This window comes from Polypterus senegalus, chromosome 13 (genome assembly GCF_016835505.1).
Source record: "Polypterus senegalus isolate Bchr_013 chromosome 13, ASM1683550v1, whole genome shotgun sequence".
Classification (NCBI taxonomy): Eukaryota; Metazoa; Chordata; class Cladistia; order Polypteriformes; family Polypteridae; genus Polypterus; species Polypterus senegalus.
The window spans coordinates 67,283,277-67,302,983 of NC_053166.1; the positions used below are offsets into that span (position 1 = coordinate 67,283,277).

General features: G+C 38.8%; 2 protein-coding genes across 5 annotated transcripts in view; one reads left to right on the forward strand and one right to left on the reverse strand.

The window, feature by feature from the left end:
• The window catches only part of tnip1 (TNFAIP3 interacting protein 1), a 119,977-nt gene extending 114,322 nt beyond the window's left edge, over positions 1–5,655 (forward strand). For all 4 annotated transcript variants that reach the window (XM_039776130.1, XM_039776128.1, XM_039776132.1 and 1 more), the window contains one exon: positions 1,661–5,655. In XM_039776130.1, coding sequence (XP_039632064.1) covers positions 1,661–1,704 — 44 coding nt within the window. In that variant the 3' untranslated portion in view covers positions 1,705–5,655. The remainder of the gene's footprint in view (positions 1–1,660) is intronic.
• Positions 5,656–6,089: 434 nt separating this feature from the next.
• Positions 6,090–19,707, reverse strand: part of LOC120543198 (glutathione peroxidase 3-like) — a 28,013-nt gene continuing 14,395 nt past the window's right edge. Inside the window, exon 5 of the mRNA XM_039776133.1 lies at positions 6,090–7,736. Within this exon, the coding sequence (XP_039632067.1) occupies positions 7,485–7,736 (252 nt within the window). The 3' untranslated portion in view covers positions 6,090–7,484. The remainder of the gene's footprint in view (positions 7,737–19,707) is intronic.

Here is a 19,707-nt window from a genome sequence, read left to right on the forward strand (position 1 = left end):
AGTTGGAGATGGAGGATGATTAGGGGACCAGAATGAATAGGCCTTAGAGCACAATTTAACCTGGACATCAGTATACACCCTGCTCTTTACTAAGGATGCCCAGGGATGATCTTTTTTTATGACAAGAGTCAGCTACTCTGAAGGAGAGTGCCATTTTTGCAGCCCATTGTTCCCATCACTGCACTGAGGCAAAGGGATCCACATTCCTACCACAGGGTAACTGCCCCTTGCTGGCATCGCTAACACCTCTTAAAGCAGCAACCCAAACTTTTCCCTAGTTACATAGCTTCAGGTGGATGACCTCTTCTGAAATACATGTGGTACGCCTGCTGGATAGCTCAATTAGCCATGGTGTGCTTCACTGCCAGCACACAGGATTCAGTGTTACAGTATATACTGTACAGTATCTGTTGGCAGTATTCGTAATATTTTCATTATAATCCACTAATGTACCCTTCAGATGAAAATACTGCAAGTTTTATTTTTTTTAATGCATGTGGGATGGAAATCCAGGGGTTTGAAGCAACCGCAAATAAATTTCACCTCTTGGTGAAATTAATGCATTTAGAGACGGGGGAAAATATTGTGCAGTACTGTCAAGAGCAATTAGGCATTTATTTTTTTTCTTCATGTGCTTGCACTCCATCGTCTTTAACGATCCTACATTAAGCGTGTGTGAACCTTTTGTGTATGGATGCTATAGCTCTGTGATGTCAGCGTCATGGGGTGCTTAGAAAAAAATGTTACCATAAGCCAGGTGCACAGCGAATTTCCAGAAAAATACTCTGCAAACAAAGTCACTGGTGCATGTAGCATATTCACTGCAAATAACACTTTCACTGGTTAACACTAATTTTACATTAAAAATAATTAATTTAAAATGCTTTTGGCATGTACATAGAAAATGAAAAAGCACAGACTAACATAACAAAACTATTAATAACACCGTGTATAAATTCCCACATGCAGTATTAGGAAGTGGGGATTATAGAAAATACCACCTTTAATTGTGCCTGTTATGAGTTCAGTACTTAATAATTATGAAACCAACATCGATTATATTTGAAAAGATTTCAGTTTCTGGCAGTTGTATAATAAGCAAAGAGGATTGATTACTCCGGGCCAGTTGTATCACATGATATTTGATCACATATTTATCAAATGTCTACTATAGCTAAGCTATTGTCCTAAGTCATATGTGGAAATAATGCCCAGCCATATAGGTTTGAATTTCTATTAGTGGAGGACCCTGACCAGATGGTATAATATTTTGGTGGTTTGGGCTTAAAGGTTGGGAACCTGAGTCTTACAGTATAATTGGAAAAAGCCTGCAAGTTTCATGTTTGTAAAGATTAAGAACATGTTCATTTTCATTTATTTTCATTTCATATGTGTTTTACAGTATATATTTAGAAGTCTTCTTATTAATTGTTTTTAAAGGTGAATAGCTGACTTTGACTAACACACATAATTAAGTAAGAATTAAAACAAGTGTATTTTTGAATGTAACTATTTCAGTAATATATATTAAAAAATACAGTAACTAATGGATTAGATGGTATTGGTAATCTTTGAACAATCTATAAAATTATGTGGACATATATTGATAAGAATGTGTGTGCTGCCATTTATTAATGTTTTTTTCTCTTTTTTATTGCAGACCCTGTATCACCTGTTATAGGAAAGTCTGAGCATCATAAGTGACTTTTTTAAGCACTGTGCTAAGTAATAAAAGTTTGAAAGGCTGTATACTGTTTAATTTTAATATTGTAATTGTAAGTATATTTAGCTAATCTTAGTATATTGCTTCTCATTTGTATTTCATAAAATATACAATTATAGTAAACTATTGTTAATATATAGATATAAAATAATGTCCTTTTTTGTGTTGTCTATTATATTTAAACTGTTGAAAATAAATCAAGCCACATATAATCTATCATGAAACATAGGTTGGCTAAGTGTCACTGTAATACACCTTCATTCTGGATCATTCTTCAAATCCTCTTTTACTTTAAATGCACTTGTACATGAAGATAATTAACTAAGGGAAGGCACAATACCAAAATGTGTAACTTTGATGTAAAATGAAATATATGAGGACTGCTTTTGAAAACTCATAGAAATATTTTTTTTATTATTTTATACAAATGTTCCAACGTTTAGCCTTCATATTAAGAACATTTTGTAAGAAAAGTAGCAATTGTAATCATGTTCTCATTTTTTTAGCCTATGTAAAATTTAACAGCCTGAAAGGTAGTTGTACTATTAGGATCCAAATCCACTGTATAATCTTGGGACTTAACAGCAATTTTTATGAAGGTAATTTTTCCAATTAGCAAATGCAATAAACTGTATTGTCCCCTTTTGTAATACTCAAGTATGTTATGTAATGCAAGTCTGCTTGTCACTAGTAGAAAAAGGGAAAGAAGTTGGAGAGAGAAAGAGATGGAGAGGGAGATTAGCAGAGTGAAGAGGGAAAGTTGAAATTAACAAACTTATGAAACTGAAAGAGGGAAGATTTAGCAGGTATGGTGTAGAAATTGCACAATGCAAAAAATAATTTTGGTAACCTTATTCATGTGACCATGCTGTCCAATCATATTTTATTTTTGATGGCTTAATATTTAAAGTTTGAAGTATACTTTTATTTTTAGTATTTATTTTTTTTTAGATTTTAATTTTTTTGCTGTCATTCCAGTACATTGCATGAACATGCTTCACATTTTAAGCATAACAAAATCAGCCTGTCAATGGCTGTTTTATCAAAAGCCTTTTAAATACCATTATTAATTTCCCCCAAAATGTACAGTAAGTAGAATAAAGATTTCAGCTTTTTTGGTTAATTCAGAGTTGATTGTTTCCTTAATATGTGTGATGCCAATATTCTCTGTGTTACGTCAATATTAGTGGTTATTTACCATATTAAGGTTAGCTTTTACATTTTCTTATGTTTCTTTTTTCAGTTCAAATATCCACTAATCATTTGGTCTACTGTAAAACAAAACGTTGCTACATCTAGAACTTTTTTGTATTAACCACACACTTTAATTGAAGACTACATTTTTCCATCAGGCCAGTTTTCATTAATCAATATTTACTCCCAGTGCATGAGTGCAATATTAATGTTTGTGAAGGCTTGTGACTGATATGATCAGATATGGAAGTGCATTTGAAAGTGCATTTTGTGAATATGGGTGAGTTGCAAAAATGTTTATTTTAAAAGAATAGCTTTTCAGACATGGCATTCTAAGCTTATTTGATAATGCATTTTATTCCTCTTACCTAATGATATAATAAACATACTGCAAAAATAAGAGTTTGTCTATCGTCCTCTTAGATTTTTTTCTTTTTCTATAAAAAGAGTAATCCACAAAATTGAAATGTGTAACCATCTAAAAACCGATTGTAAGACATCCTGTCAAGTATTTTTGACATTTAGTGTGAAACTCTGTTTAGTTTAGATTAGTAATGCAAAAAACTGTATCCTTTGTCAACCTACAGAGAATCACTGTGCCCCACCTTAGAACATTATAGCAATGAATCACATAACTATGAAAGAACCATTATGAATGTTATGCCCAGTTAAACTTTGATAACATATTATAAACAGGCGCAGGTATCAACATTAATTTCTATGAATTATTGACAGCAGTAAACATCAGAGTGTCAAATTCTAACCAGAAGTGTCTGCCAGCAGGTGTATGCTCACCTCTTCCATTTTGTTGCTTTACTTTTTTTAAGAAGTGGTTTAATTAGTTACACGAGTTGTGCCCAGTGTTTTTGATTATTATTATAAAATGTGTTGTCAAAGACAAAAGAGCCACAAAAGCTTTAAGATGGTAAATTTGTTTGTAGTCTTACTGCAAAATCTTAAGATGAGTTTAAAGGAGAGACACAATCAAATGGTTTTGTGTACGTGAAAGGCATTAACTCAGAATTCCCAAAATTTTGTCATTTGGTTTAGCATGTGTGTTAGTATGTATAAGTGTAAATAGATAAAATCCTGTACTTACAGTTAAACATTTTGTGGATTGCATTAAATGTGAGTTTATGACTATTTGGAAGTATTTACTAATAAGATATTCAAAATGTTTTCCTGAGAATTCTAACTGTATTGTTAATGTCTTCATTGACTGTGGTAACTAGAAAAGCAACTGGAAATCTTTGAGTTATTTGTAATTGCTTGAAAATATAAGGTAAAATGAGACTTTTCTAAGTAATCAATATTAAATTATATATAATCTATGTGTAATTTATGCATTTGAATATCATTCTGGTAAATGAAAAGAAAACTTAACCCATAAAAAGGTCATATGAAAATATTTCTAAATTATAATCTTCTGTCTTTTTAAAATTTTTTTGTACAGTAAAGTAATGACCAAAAGTGTATCTTTTCAGCAGTCCTTATGCAGCCAACAAGGTCACTAAGGTTTACAGTTCAAGCTGTTAGCAATCTTGTTTACTTCCCCCCCAAGTATCTTGCTATCTTAGGCAACTCTTAAAAATCTGGAACAGTCTTTGTCATTGCAGATGGCTTCATTCTTTAAGGTTTCATTCTTTAAGGTTTGCAGTGATGTTTTCATTTTCTTGTCTGGTCTGGGCTATTGCAGTGGATTAGCTTTTTTTGTGACCCTTTTTAGTATAAGGGCAGTTGGAAGCAGCAGCCCTCTGCCCCACTCTTTGAAGAGGGGACAGGCAGGCCTAATGGGGCACTGCACCTTACCTCTTTTTTCTGAACTTTTATTAAAATTAAGCCTTGATTTTCTTTTCTAACAGTATTCTAAAATGATATACTGCTCTTTTTTTCTTAACATGACCCTGGATTCAGTTAAAAAAAATATTGAAAGCACTTCATCGGGTAAATTTCTTATTTCAGGAGTCCATTAACAGCAGCTATGTGTTCCTTGCTTCTCTTGCTGATAGGACAGACGCTGTGTGATCCTTAAAAACATGGATTAAATAGGTTCAGTTTGCTAGAAATCCAAATGTTGTTCGTAAGCAGGAAGCTGTTATTCGGTGCTTTTATTGTTCTGTTGTCTTCTGCTGTATGTTTTTTTAGCCTGATTATGACAAGGCTGAAGTAAGTAGCTTATTCACTCAGGTTTGTGGTAACAAGGATTCCATATGTTAAAAGGTATCCACTGGTATGTGTCATTAAACCTGATCAATAACTCAAAACATAAACACTAAACATTTTAATTTTGTTTTGACATTTTCCTGGCCCAGTGCTGTAACGCATGTCATATTAATTAGCAACCCTGGTGCACTCCGAAATCTCTAAATTGTATTTGGACACTTTTACTTTTGCCAGCCATGGGCTTCAGTTTTTCGTTTTTTTTCCTCCCAAGAACATGAGAGAGAGAAAGTATTGGCTGTTGTGTCTATTAAAGAACTGAAAAGGAACTATAAGATAATTTGGATTATGAAGATGTAATAGGAGGGTTTACTGCAGTGAATGTTGGGAAAGTTAGGATTGTAAACTGTTTAAAAAATTCTACTGTGAATTCTCACTAGCTCTCACCAATGATATTGTATAAAAATTATCATCATTGTTTAATGACTCATCAAATAATGTGTTACATGACAAAAATGTTTTCTTTATTAATAATGTGCAAAATTGACAATTTAAAAAATAAAATTGACACCTTTTAATTGCTTATTTTTATTAGTTTTATTTAGATGTACTATATGTTGTCTGCATATGTTCAAGTGCCCTGTATACATAACAATAGGGACCCTGTGAATTTAGAAATAATAGTATCTGAATTTAGTTCCTTGACGTGCTTTCAAGAGTTAAATCTCTACAGACAAAGAATCAAAATCCAAAAGATCAGCTTTCACACCAAATACACACAGCTGCCATACTTGATGTGAGGTAGTACACATTGTGAGGCACTGGCATCTTGTCCAGAATTGATTCCAACTATTCCAGGTTCATCACAACCATGTATGTATAACTGGCTTAGTCAACTGAGAATTGAGTACTATCAAATAAAAAGCAGACATTGGTGCCTGTCAATTATTAAATAACACCAAGAAAGGCACAATTAATTTGAATTTATTTATTTGATTTCAGTAAAATACAAACTGAATGACACTGAAGTTTGAATGCACAAGTTGAGAAAGAGTGAATGGCTCTGCTGGAATCACCGGAGGCCTGAATGCACTAAAGAGCCCCCGTTATTCCCAAGAGATTCCGGACAGGTTCCACAGATTCACTGTTTTCAAACCTGACTTTCATAAATCTACACCCTTTCACTTCTGAGCACTCAGTCAACAGGTCTTACAATAAAAGTAACAAAATTGACATGAACTTCAATATTTACGTTTCACTTCTTACTGACTATGGGTATTTTTTTTTCCTCTCAGTCCAGGGATAATTTGCTATGTGTGCAGTCACTATAATGTCCCTTTCATGCTGTTTACAGAGGGCGTTGTATTTGGCAATATGTTTACATGAATAAGCCATCATGAGTCTGCATAAGAAATTGTTGCTTTATATTTCTTGTTAATGGGCTAATGTGATAATTGTAATCTGCAGAAAGTACAATATTTTATAACTGGAAGCCAATTCATTACATGTCATCAATAACTTCTTCTGTCCCATTCATAACAGTCTTCTTGGTTAAGAACTTAAGTCGTAATTATAAAATAAACTACCAGTTATTACAATTGTCTGGGTGGCACTTTGTGTCCCATCTTCACCTGCCAGTTGTAATTGGGCATTACAGACGGGCTTTGCTGAAAGCACTAGAAAAAAAGGATTGTGTAAAATACCAGCGTGGATCCTTGAATCCTGCAATATGCTGGGAAGGCAATCCCAAATAATTAGAAAGTGGTTTAATTTTTCCCCTAAATTGACAGATTAGTATGGCCTAATTTAAAATCTTAAATGACTTGTATTTAAAGAGATCAGCCAGTCAATCATCAGCTACTTGGATCTTCACATTTTTATATTGACTAGTAATGTGTGATATCACAAAGCATGGAAGGCGTTATACAAGAATAGAGCTGAGAATGTCATGTTTCTCTTGTATATTTAAAGTGGAATTTTTCACTTTAATCAAAATTGTGAACTGCCCTTTTTTATAGAAGATGACACTTTCTGTCACCAAACTTAAATGATGTTGCAAGGGTAAATTTTTTCAAGTTTGGGCTACAGGAAATGAAGCCGCAGGGTCATTTCTTTAATTGTCAAAGAGTGCAAAAATTCAGTAAGGCAATAAAGGAATAAGTGATATTTTGTAAGATAAGATTGTATAACTAATTGGAAAAGAACCATATGACCCATTCTTTTTAACTGTGTCTTTAGGGGTCGTTTCCTTTTCTGATGATGTGCCTTTCTGCTTTTCATATCTTGCAACTAAATGAGATTTGAATAAAGCTAAAGAGTTGGTGTTACAAATGTGTGGCTTCCAGCAAAACGTGTCCTAATCAAGTCATGACAAAATGGAGTTAAATTTCTCATTTAGCAAGTCATCTTATTTTTTGAAGTCAAATAGAGAAATTTCATCCATTCTCTGCTGTGCCATACCCTGCTGTGACAGCAGGTACTGCTGAATTTCTTTCTTTACCACATTAACACTCACTCTGGGGTGCCAGCGTTTAACTGGCTTGCCATCAGGCCCAACCAGAAATTTCTCAAAATTCCACTTGATGTCATTAATCCTTAGGGGCTCCCAGAAGAGCCTTTTGGTGTCCCCAAAGTTGTCCCCAGCAGGTGGGCAGGCACTCTGAAAATGGAAGAATAAAGCAATGAATAAGGTTTGTGGTAACAAAAATAGAAAAGCACATGTCACAGAATTATTTAAATTTATTCATTGAGAACACAAGAATAGTTTTCAAGTTTTAATTTGCCTAAATCTTCTTTTCCTTTTTTTAATAAAAACAAAGTTCCTCTAAAGTTGCTGCTGAAGACACTGCTACCAAGAATCTGTAGAAACTGGAATTACTTGATGTGAGGCCAGCACCATGGTGCATCAAATAGTAGTAGGAGTTGGATTGTCATACAGTATATACTATACAAAGTACTGTAGTGAGAAGTCAAGCAAAATGACACCTTTTATTGGTGTCATTTTGCTAGACTTCTCACTACATCCATAATGCCTAACAAGGTACAACACCCTAGTATTACAAAGTACAGTGAAATTCTACATTGCTTGTCCAACCAACTTGCAACAAGTGTGTACTGTCCAGTGCCATGAAAACAAGAATGTATTAAAATAAAGAACAAGGCCGTTCATCTGCCCAGTCTGCTGCCTCACGGGCTCAAATGGCTGGCTTTGATTTCTGACCTGGAGTTTGTCCAGCAGTGGAATGGCATCCCATTTTGTGCCTGTTCTGTCTAAGTGAGCAGCACTTCTACAGATGGAAATGTCTTGTTGATGAGAAGGGTTAGGGGAGAATGGTCATACTGGTTTGAGCTGACAGAAAGGCAAGAATACAAAACACATACTCAACAAAACTAAACGGATGAAGACTGGAAAACATAGTCTGGCCCGATGAGTCTTGATTGCTGCTGAGGCACATAGATGGTGGGGTCAGAATTTGGTGCCAATAGCATGATTCCTTGCACCCAACGTGCTTTGTGGTGCGGCAACAGCCCTGACCAGAGAGGTTATAATAATACGGTGAGGTGTAATACTTTGGGGGATATTTTCTTGGCACATTTTCAGCCAGTTTAATACCAGTCAATATTGCTTGATTGCCACGGCCTATTTGAGTATTGTTGTTGACTGTATGCATCCCTTCGTGGCTACAATTTTCCCCTCTTCTAATGGCTGCTTCCAGCATGATAATGTCACAAAGCAATAGTCATCTCAAACTGGACTCATGAACATAATGGTGAGTTGATTGTTCCTCAGTGGCATTCCCAGTCACAGGATCTGAATTCAATCGAACACTTTTGGGATCTGCTTGAATGGGAGATTCACAGCAGAAATTGTGCTATGCCATCATGTCAACCTGGATCTCGAACAAATGATTCCAAATCTTATGGAATCCATACCATGAAGAAGAGAGCAAACTGAAGGTCCATGCTGAGTGTATATGGTGGCATAGTGGTTAACAATACTGCCCCACAGCTCAAGGTGACTGAGATTAAACCAAAGTCTGGTCACGCAGTGTGGGGTTTGCATGTTCTTCCTGTGCCTGGATTGTTTTTTCATTGAGGTTCTCCCGTTTTCTTTCTACATCCTCAGAGAGGTGCCTGTTATTTAATGATAATAAATTAGCCATGTGTGGCCCCCTGTCCAGGGTTGATTCCTGCCTTACACCCAGGGCTACTAGGACAGGGTTCACCACAGCACCTAGGAAACATATTCATTGTAGCACCACGTGCTGCTGGCTGTCGCTGAGTGCCCATGGATTCTTAGAAGAGCAGCACTCTATTGACACTGCAGTTGAAATTCTTGGTGACTTTGCAGGTATGCCATTTTTTCTGGGAATCTCTGCAGCTGGTTCTGAAGCTGCTCATTTTAAAAATGGAATGCCAGCGTATACGGTTGATGACTCACAACCAGTCTGATGCACTTGTGAACGCCCTGACAATACAAGCATGCAGTATGTACGAGGGATGACCCAAAAATAACAAGAATTGTTTTTTTAAAAAATTGTAAATTTCTCTGAGCATTTCCAAAATGTAATCACCCTCTAAATACTCTCCCTGATACGTAATACACTTGTTCCACCACTTTTTCCATTGTTCAGAACTGTTCTGAAACTCTTGAAAAATGATAACTTTCAGTGACTCCATTGTTTGCTTCTTGATGTCCTCTACATCCTGAAAATGCTTTCCTTTAAGGTCCCTCTTCATTCTTGGAAATGAGAAAAAAAATTGCAGGGTGCAAGGTCCGGGGAGTAGGTGGGGTGGGAAACCATTGTCCTCCCATTTTTCATGAGAAACTGTTGCACACTCAATGCTGTGTTGTTGTGATGCAGAAGCCACTTGCCTGATCACCACAGTTTGGGTCATTTCCTCCGCACTGTGTCACGCAATCATTTGAACACTTCAAGGACGCTGCTTGGACAAATGATGCAGAGGGCAGTCTAAGTAATGCACCTAACTGCAAACGTCACAATTAATGCCCCTGCAGCCTCCAGAAAAAAAATCTTGCTATTTTTAAGACCCCCTTTATTCACCAAACGGCATTGGAAGTAGCGCCAAAAAGAAGGGTGTTAACAGGGGAAAAGCAATACCATGGTGGACTGAGGAATGCTTGGAAGCAGTGAGTGAAGTGAAGCTTTAAGGAAAATCAATAACATATCACAGTCTGGATTATTTTACTAAGTTTGAAAGGGCTCAGGCAATTGTGAGGAGAGTTAGAGCGTTCATGCATCAGGCCGCTTTTTATAGTTTTTCTTTAAAAAGTTTGATTAGCTGTAGCAATATATTTAACTCATGTCCTTGAATTGTCTTTCATTATTTACAATCTATTCCCTTTTTGGGTTAATTTAGCTGAAATCAAAAAAGTAGAAAGATTTTTTTTTTCTTCTCATACACTACATGAAACTCCTGTCAAGTTGGTAGCGGTAATGTATTATAACACTGAGCTGTCCAATATTAATAAAGTCTAAATGTGGATGTTTGTAACTATCTAAGAAAATAATTTTTCAAAAGTCAGGAACTTTTTTGTCTTTGCTAATTGGCTTGTAACTTTTGATACCTGGTGTTGGTTTTGCTGTCTTTCTTGTGTTGACCCATGACTGTCCCCTGAATTTCCCCTGAATGATGCCCTCGGTTTGTCATGTGGTGGGTGCAGTAATACACTATCAGTTCATGCTCCCAACCTTCTGTTTGGTGCTTCATTTCCCAGTCTTTTGAAATGAGCTTCCTTACTTATGACAAAGTTGAGTTTGTTTGGTTAATTATTGACTCTTAATTGTGCACAGTAGCAGAGAGTGTACCCTGTCAAGGATCTGAAACCCATCCAAGGTTGGTTACTGACGTACTTTGTCTCCCTACAACTTTACAATTGAAATAAGACAGTTCAGTAGATGGATGGATGAACAAAAATATGTCAATTTAAACCTGTTCAACAGAAAAGTAGTGGCACTGGACAAAAACAATGCTGGGTAATTCCATCAAGTATTACTCTGTTTTGGTATTTGGGGTGGTGGTTCGGGTATGGTGTCTTACTTATATCAACTCACTGAACAGATAAGATGTCTGCAATGTAAGTCAGTGGCCCTCATATTTGGTACTGAAGAGCTATAGATGTTTGTTCCAACCCAGCTCCCTAATTTTGTAGCAGTGTTGCATGTCTTAAATATGTTCTGTGCTGAGTCGCATCTTTTTATAGCATTGTCTTGTTTATATGGTCTATGTGTGTCCATTTAAATATTGTCCCCTGAAAAGACTAGGTAAAGGATAACGCTGTGCACCCCTCGTGATAGTTTTCCCTGTCAAACACATCTATTCCATTTGGGACATTGCTATTTAAACAAGAGAAAAAAAGGAAAATCACTTACAACACTGACACTTCAGCAAAGAGAAAATAGCTAAGAGAGAGCACTGATACGGATCACTTTCAGCGCTAGACATCAATGACTTCACCATCGCTACACAAAACCCCAGGGTTCCGGATTATACCAACATGCTGAGGATATTACGATGAAACTTTTTTTTGTTGTTTGGGAGAGGAGCTAGTCGACAATTTCATTTGAGTATTATTGCCATAGGACACTTTCCAGCTGCACAAGGTTTACATTCACTGATCATCCTCCTTTTAATCTTTTGTGTGTTTTCAGGTTTTGTTTACATCATACTTATTTCATGTTTAGTGTCGGGACAACAGAGGGTTTGAGTTGCATTTTTATCGATGCACTTTTTATTATTATGTAGCACCGGTCACTTTTGGGGTTGTGTGTGGTTTTGGGGCTTTGGAAGGAGTGAATTATATATTGTTTTGTTGTTTGTTTCTTTTCACTATCAATATATATATACACATTATTATTTTATATACTGTTTGCTTTTTGATTATTTAACCATCGATTGTGGGAAATTATTTGGAAGAAGTATGGCTTGTCTGGTTTAACACTTCCTCAGTTTACCAGGCCACGAGTCATGGTGGTATAGCTGCCGTTCATGTTAAGTGGGTCGACCATTACATTAGTTGAGCCCTCTCTGAGGACTTAGATATTAGATTAGTCATGCTGTCTGCCCTTTCTTTTTACTTTCCGAATTACAATCATGTCATTTTTGCATGCCAAGCAGGATGACACCATCGCTGACTCGAAACGGTATGATGGAGTCGCTGGGGCACGGCACATCTCAGCCAGAGCATGTTCAGTAGTTCAAGAGCTGGTAGATCCGTTGCAGTCACTGTACCTCAATAGTCTCCATGGACCTGAAGAGGAGTGCTAGGACAACCCCTCGACTCTATGGGAAGATCTTGCACAGCAGTTAGACCGGCTGGACGACAGGATTACCAAGGTAACCAAAAGCGCACTAGGTCATGAAGACGCCCTCTGCTGTCGGACCCAGGAGGAAACAAACTTAAGATTCCTGGGTTGGGAAATTGTTATGTGCCTCCAGAGACAGAATAAACGCTGTCAAGAGGAGAGTTAGAAGAGGTCTCCAGTCGTCCCAGTGGCCGCCAGTCCATTCTATGCCTCGGGGGGGTTAGGGGGGCAGAAAATATTATCAGGCCCCCCTCCCCTTGGGTATGCCTGGCCTGTTATTAAGTCGAGTCTACGTAACCTTGGGGTTATTTTTGACCAGTCCCTGGCGCTTGATATAAATGTAAGATCAGTCAGCCGCTCATGTTTCTTTCATTTAAGAAATCTTTAAAAACTAAGAAATGCTGTTTAAAAATCAGAATTGGAAATGCTTGTTCATTCTTTTATTTCCTCACGGCTTGATTACTGTAATTCTCTCTTTACGTATTTGAGCAAGTCCTCTCTCTCACATCTTCAGTTAGTCCAAAATGCAGTTGCCAGGCTCCTAACTCACGTTAGCTGGAGTGATCATATCACCCCCATTTTGCACACACTGCACTGGCTCCCAAAGTTTTATAGAATTCATTTTAAAGTTTTGGTACTTACTTTCAGAGCTTTGCATGGACAAGCTCCTGAGTACCTAACCAGTCTGCTCCAAAGCTATATAGCTTGTCAGACTCTTAGATCTAGTTGTCCCTCACACTTGGCTAAAAACCCATGGGGATTATGCTTTTCAGTCCATGCCACCAAGACTATGGAATAGCCTGCCTTATGGTCTGCGCACAGCCGAGTCTGTTGATTCTTTTAAAAAACAACTGAAAACATTTCCTTTTAAGCAAGCTTTTAATCAGTGCTGAATAGTTCCAGTTTCTTTATTGTTTTTATTGTTTTTGCTTATGTTTTGTTTTAACTGTTGTGTTTGTACTGTATTTGCTGTTCAGCGCTTTGTGACCTTTTGTTTGTGAAGGGCGCTATATAAATAAACAACTACTACTGCTTTCCCAAGTTGGGGGCCCAGTACACAACTGATGATGTTCTCAACTTCATTTAAGAGGGGGAGCCGAGGAACTTTTGATAGTGACAGGATGCCTCCCTCTTGGTGCCAGTGTGCAGCTGGTGGCTAACAGCGAAGAAAAATATCAAGGCCTGGGACTCAATTCGTCTAGCCTTCCTCGTAGCTTTTCTCCTTGAAGATTTCGACACAGAAGTAGAAGTATGGCAGTCGGATGTCGGGGTTGATACTGGTAGTCACTACACCCTGACTTGCCATAGCATGTGGAAGAAGATCTGCCAACTGTCCGACAGTTTGACATCTGCCCCGTCTGTCAAGTTTGTGTTGGCGAATGGGAGGGAACATACGGCTTTGGGCAAATTCCCTTTTAGGTACAGCTTGCATTGACGTCTATATCCTGGATGATCTGCACCTGTCTATCCCATTACTCCTGGGGTTGGATTCATTGACAACCATCAAGATGACCATTCATCTCAATCCTCGGGAGTATGCGGTGCCAGGGGAAGGAGTATGAGATTTTATACTAAAAGTTATGGAAGACCTGGGGCCTCATGCATAACGCCCGTGCGTAGAATTCGCACTATAACATGACATAAGCACAAAAGTCGAAATGTGCTTACGCACAGAAAAATCCAGATGCAGGAATCTGTGCGTTCGCCCACTTCCGCGTTCTTCTGCATAAATCCCGTTCAACGTGAAAAGTAACACTCGTGCACGCGCTTGCTGTCCCACCCCATCTCCTCCCAGAAATACGCCTCTTTGAATATGCAAATCAATATAAATAGCCCTTAAGCTCGGTGTTCTGTGTAAAGACAATGGAAAAAGCAAGAGGGAAAATGGAAGAATTTCAGCGAATACCAAGTGAAGGCAAGGAAAAACGTACTATTTGTTGGTTTAAACAGTGGTATAAACAACAAAAGGAAGTTAATCGACTGACATAGCATGTCGGAGGAACTCAAAAGCTCAAGTTCACAAAGTGAACCAAAATAAAAAAGAAGTTGTCACATGTCGCCGTAAAAAGGCGAGTTGTAGCCCACTGTCTGAGTGTCATATGAAAGCTTACTAGGGTGCAAAAAAAAAGGCACACAGTAGGAAAAAAGCACGAAATGTCAACTTCAATCTCGAAATTTCCACTTTAATTACACAGTTTATTTTGTCATTAAAGTAGAACATCATAAACTTCATCTTAAAATTGTTTAAATAACCAGTTTCTCAAATCACATCATAATGAAAGTAGCATATTTATATATATATATATATATATGTATATTTGATCTTTTGCTCTATGTGTGTAAATCACTACGTGCTTCCGCTTTCTCTTTCTCCGACAGGACAAAGAATCCATTACATTCGTGATATTACAGCTCTCTGAATAATTAAAATACTGAGATGTATACGTGATATTTTTTTCATGATGATAGGAGTTATGGAGCATGTTATTAAACAGGGGAACACTGTGTGTGATTGTGCGCGACCTTCAATGAAATTATTGTAGCAGTACTGTCTCTTTCAAAAGTACTAACTTCCAATTCCTGTGCTTACTTTTCTTTCTCCAAATACCCAATCGCCACACAATCAGCTCTGTAACAGAGCCATCTGTAAGCTTACAACGACATTTCTTGAAAACTTTTAAGGAACATTGAAATATCTTTGTAGTACATGTTTAATTATTCTATCCATCTATCCTTCCAGTGTCGTGTCAGCCCCAGAAAGAATACAGCACAAGGTAGGATCAATCCATGAACTAGCCAGTGCTGCGGAACTGTGTCCTCACATTTAATTATTAACAATACAGATTATTTAAATTAAGTTAAAGTTTTATCTGTATAATATAATCAACATATTTTGCTGCATTTCATCTTAAAAATGATATCGTCATCATATGTAAATACGCGCTTTATAAAGTGGCGCAGGTTCTGCAATATTATAACTGTAGTGCAAGTTTACAGTGGGGTGATTGTACTTATAAGTACAAACAGTTCTACAAGGAGCACTTGATGGACTGATTGACTGTTTAAAGTTCTTGGGATGAAACTGTTTCTGGACCGCGAGGTCCGTATAGGAAAGTCTCTGAAGCGTTTTGCCGTGGCTGAGGCAGTGTAGGCTTGATGCTGTATACCGATAATTCTCTTTCCGATCAGCTGCTGCTGTGATTCCCCACTCAGATATAGTGATATAATTACTCCGCGTGGTGCAGTGAGAGTAGGGAGGAGGGACCACGTTATCTTGGCAGCAGCCCCTGTGGATGAACAACCCAGGTAGGTGAGGCCGGTGCTAAAATAAATGGCCGGAGGTGTGGACGGAATATTTAGGAGTCACATGTGGAGTCACCCACAAGATCCACACCTCTGATGAAGTCCCTGTATGGCACCAGACATATTGGGTTTCTCCGCAGAAGAAGGCAGTGATCAAGGAACACCTAGATAAGATGCTCACCGAGGGGATCATCGAACCATCTTAATCTTCCTGGGTGTCCCCTGTAGTCCTTGTTAAGAAATCTGATAACAGCTTCTGTGTGTATTACAGGGGAGTGAACATGAAGACCAGACTGGACACATACCCCATGCCTTTGGATCATTAGATTTTGGAGTTGCTGCATGGAGCTGCTATTTTTAGCATTTTGGATCTCCGCAATAGCTATTGGCAGGTGCTAATGGATGAGGGGAGTAAGAAGGAAGGCAGCAGTCATCACCATGGAAGATATGTTCCAATTCAAAGTCATGCTGTTTGGGCTTAAAAATGCTGAGGCCACCTTCCAGCAGCTTACAAGCCCTGAAGGGGTTGATGGGCAAAGTATATTTTGTTTACATCAATGATGTCATCATTTACTCCCCTTCCCTCGAACAACATCTTAAGGACTTGGATACAATCTTCCAGAGACTGCACCAAACCGACCTCACACTGAACACGAAAAAGTGTGCCTTCCTGCAACCCCAAAACTACTTCCTCGAGCATGTTGTATCATTGAAGGAGATTGCTGTGGACCCTGAGAAGACCTTGGCCATCCGGTACTACCCCACACCCACAGATCTGAAGTCAATGCAACACTTCCTTGGGCTAGTTGGATGGTATCATAAATTTATTCCTAGGATGGGTGACATAGCAGCACAACTGATCCAGTTAAGTAGAAGGATGCCCCGTGGGAGTAGACTACTGAATGCCAGGATGCAGTTGAACAACTGAAAGCTCAACTACAGATGCCACCCGTCCTGGCTCAACCAGACCCACAACTCATTTATCAAGTACAAAGCAATGCCAGCAATGTAGGGCTTGGTGCTGACCCAGTACAAGAACAATGAGGAGCGAGTTATAGCTTATGCCTCGGGAGTTTTGCATTGCGCTGAGATCAATTATTCTACATCCGAAAGGAATGTTTGGATGTCGTGTGGACTATGGAGAAGTGGAAACCCTTTCTAGAAGGGGTTGAATTTGAAGTGTACACTGACCACCATGCTCTGACCTGGGTGTTCAGCCACCCGAAGACCTCTTCCAGACTGACCTGGTGGGTGCTCTGCCTTCAGAATGTTACGCTCAGCGTGACCTATTGTAAGGGTTGTGGCAACATCGTGCCAGATACTCTATCCAGGGTATCAGAGCCACCGGGATGGTTTGTTTGGTGGAGGTGAAGAAGATTACACTACCTTTATCCCGCAGCATACAAGACCTAGTTCAAGCTAACAGTCCCTTCTGTCAAGATCTTAGGAATGGGCTGGATCAGCAACACACCGACTGGGTGCATTTTACCGACCTCCAAGGGGTGTTATACCGTGCTGTTCCATCTACCCTTGGAGGCATACAACACAAACATAAAATTATCACAAAGGGAATAATCCCCGAGTTTTTGGAATATTATCATGACAGTACTTTGAGTAGTCACCTTGCATGAACGAAGACCCTTCTGAAGATCCTGGGGTCGGCTTGGAGGCCATTCATCCATAAGGATGTGGGCCACCATATAAAGAACTGTTTGACGTACCAGCGAGTCAAGAATCAACTTGGTAAACCTGTCAGATTTTTACAATCAACAATTGCCAATGGACGGGGGAGGTGTTAGGAGTTGACCTGATGGGGCATTTTCCATCCACTAATTCCCAGAAGACCATCCTGATGCTGGTAGTGGATTATTTCTCAAAGTGGCTGGAGCTGTTTGTTTTGTCGGATGCCAGGGCTAATAAAATCTGCTCCACCCCAAAGAATGAGATATTCACCTACTGGTGGGTGCTGAAGAACATCATATCAGACCAGGGTCCTCAGTTCACAAGATCAGTTCTGGATGAACTATATACAGCCTGGGGTGGGAAGAAGAACCTGAGTACAGCATATCGCACCCAGGCTAACTCGACTGAACGGGACCCTGAAGAGTATGATTGTTGAATGAGCACAATCAGGACTGGCACAAGTGGCTGCCTGAGCTCTGGTTTGCCCTGAACACCGCGGTGCACAAAGCAACTGGTGAAACGCCTGCTTTGGTCACGCTGGGCAGACAGCTTAAGGACCCACTAGACCAGCTCATCTCCAGAGCCCCTAGTCCAGATACCATTACATACCATAATGTACATAACTAACTATGCAGAACACCGGGGTTCCAAATTATACTGACACACCGATGATATTAAGGTGAGACTGTTTTTTGTATTTGGGAGAGGAGCAAGTCAACAATTTCATTTGAGTATTTTTGCCTTGGGACACTTTACAGCTAAACAGCTTAATCTTCGTTACAATTTGAAACCCATTATTGCTGCTGTAGCAGTTGTGGCTAAAACAAAGTTTTTGCGTTTCATTTTCATTAATTCACTTATTAAGATTCACAACCCTTATTTTAGTCTTAAACAGTTGCATTCACTGTATTTAATGACATGTTTTTTAAGGTTATGTCACATTAGGAGACTTTACAGCACTTTTCAGTCGTAACCTGCATTTACATAATCTAAACAAACTTGCTGTGCCTTTTACCCTGGACTGGCAAAAAGAGGTGCGCACAACTGTGCTGGGGTAACAACGTGGTGCAGTGGTAGTGCTGCTGCCTTGTAGTAAGGAGACCTGGGTTCACTTCCCGGCTTCTCCCTACATGGAGTTTGCATGTTCTCCCCGTGTCTGTGTGGGTTTCTTCCGGATGCTCCGGTTTCCTCCCACAGTCCAAAGATATGCAGGTTAGGTGCATTGCTGATCCTAAATTGTCCCTAGTGTGTGCTTGGTTTGTGCGTGTGTGTTGGTTGGCTGGGATTGGCTCCAGCAGACCCCTGTGACCCTTTGTTAGGGTCTGACTGACTGACAACTGTGCTGGAAGGCCAACACTCAGTCAATGAATGTGACACAGAGAGCGGTTTTCAGTCACTTAAGTTAAAACGGTCCGGCAACGAGATCAGTGACTGTGGCCGCCAAATCTGACATACCCTATGAGCAATGTAACATCGACTTTATCCAGCTGACAAATAACAGCGACATGCAATGGACAAAGGAGCCAGCAGTTCACTGTCTAACATGGACCCATTAATGCCTGTGATCATATTAATAATATTGTCATATGGTGTGTACGTTCATCATGCAGTATCTGTTATAATAAAATATCTGGAAAGAAGTAAAAAGGAAAATAGCCACAAAACTAAACTACTTTTGGGCCACAAATCATTTGAATTACTTCTTTGGAACGGTGAAATCTCCAATTTAAGAATGACTTTATGTGGTGGAATGAAATCCAAGTTCCATTATCAGAGGATGGTAATGAAGGAACTGGGTCAGAACAAGACCCTGTAAGCCACTATTATGACCCACCACGACCACATTTGAAGACCCCCAGTGTAAGACATCATTCTTAAATGCAGAGCATTTTTTGAGAAGTGTTCTGCCCTTTAGATACATTACAACAGTGCCCCCTAGTTGTGAATCTAATGTGTGTATGCACCTCTTAACCAGTTGATAGCAGGACTGTCCCACTATAAGGTTAGATAAGAGGTCACAGAAACAGGAGCAGCTGTACTCTGTGCACATGACAGCGTTAGTACTACTACATGATTAATTATTCAGCAGTGTATAAATTATATTTTCACATCCTCTTCATTATACATATTCGGATACACATATATAGAACATACTTTTTAATTGTAAAGACAGTAATCGTGCTAAGTTGGGTTCAAGTAAAAAGTCAGAAATCTGTAGGACGTGGGGACATCAGCATCTGAGGGTAGAGAGAGGGAATCTTTCTCCACCTGCAGACCCATCTAGGTGTCTATCAGGGTGAGCACAAAAGTATCACT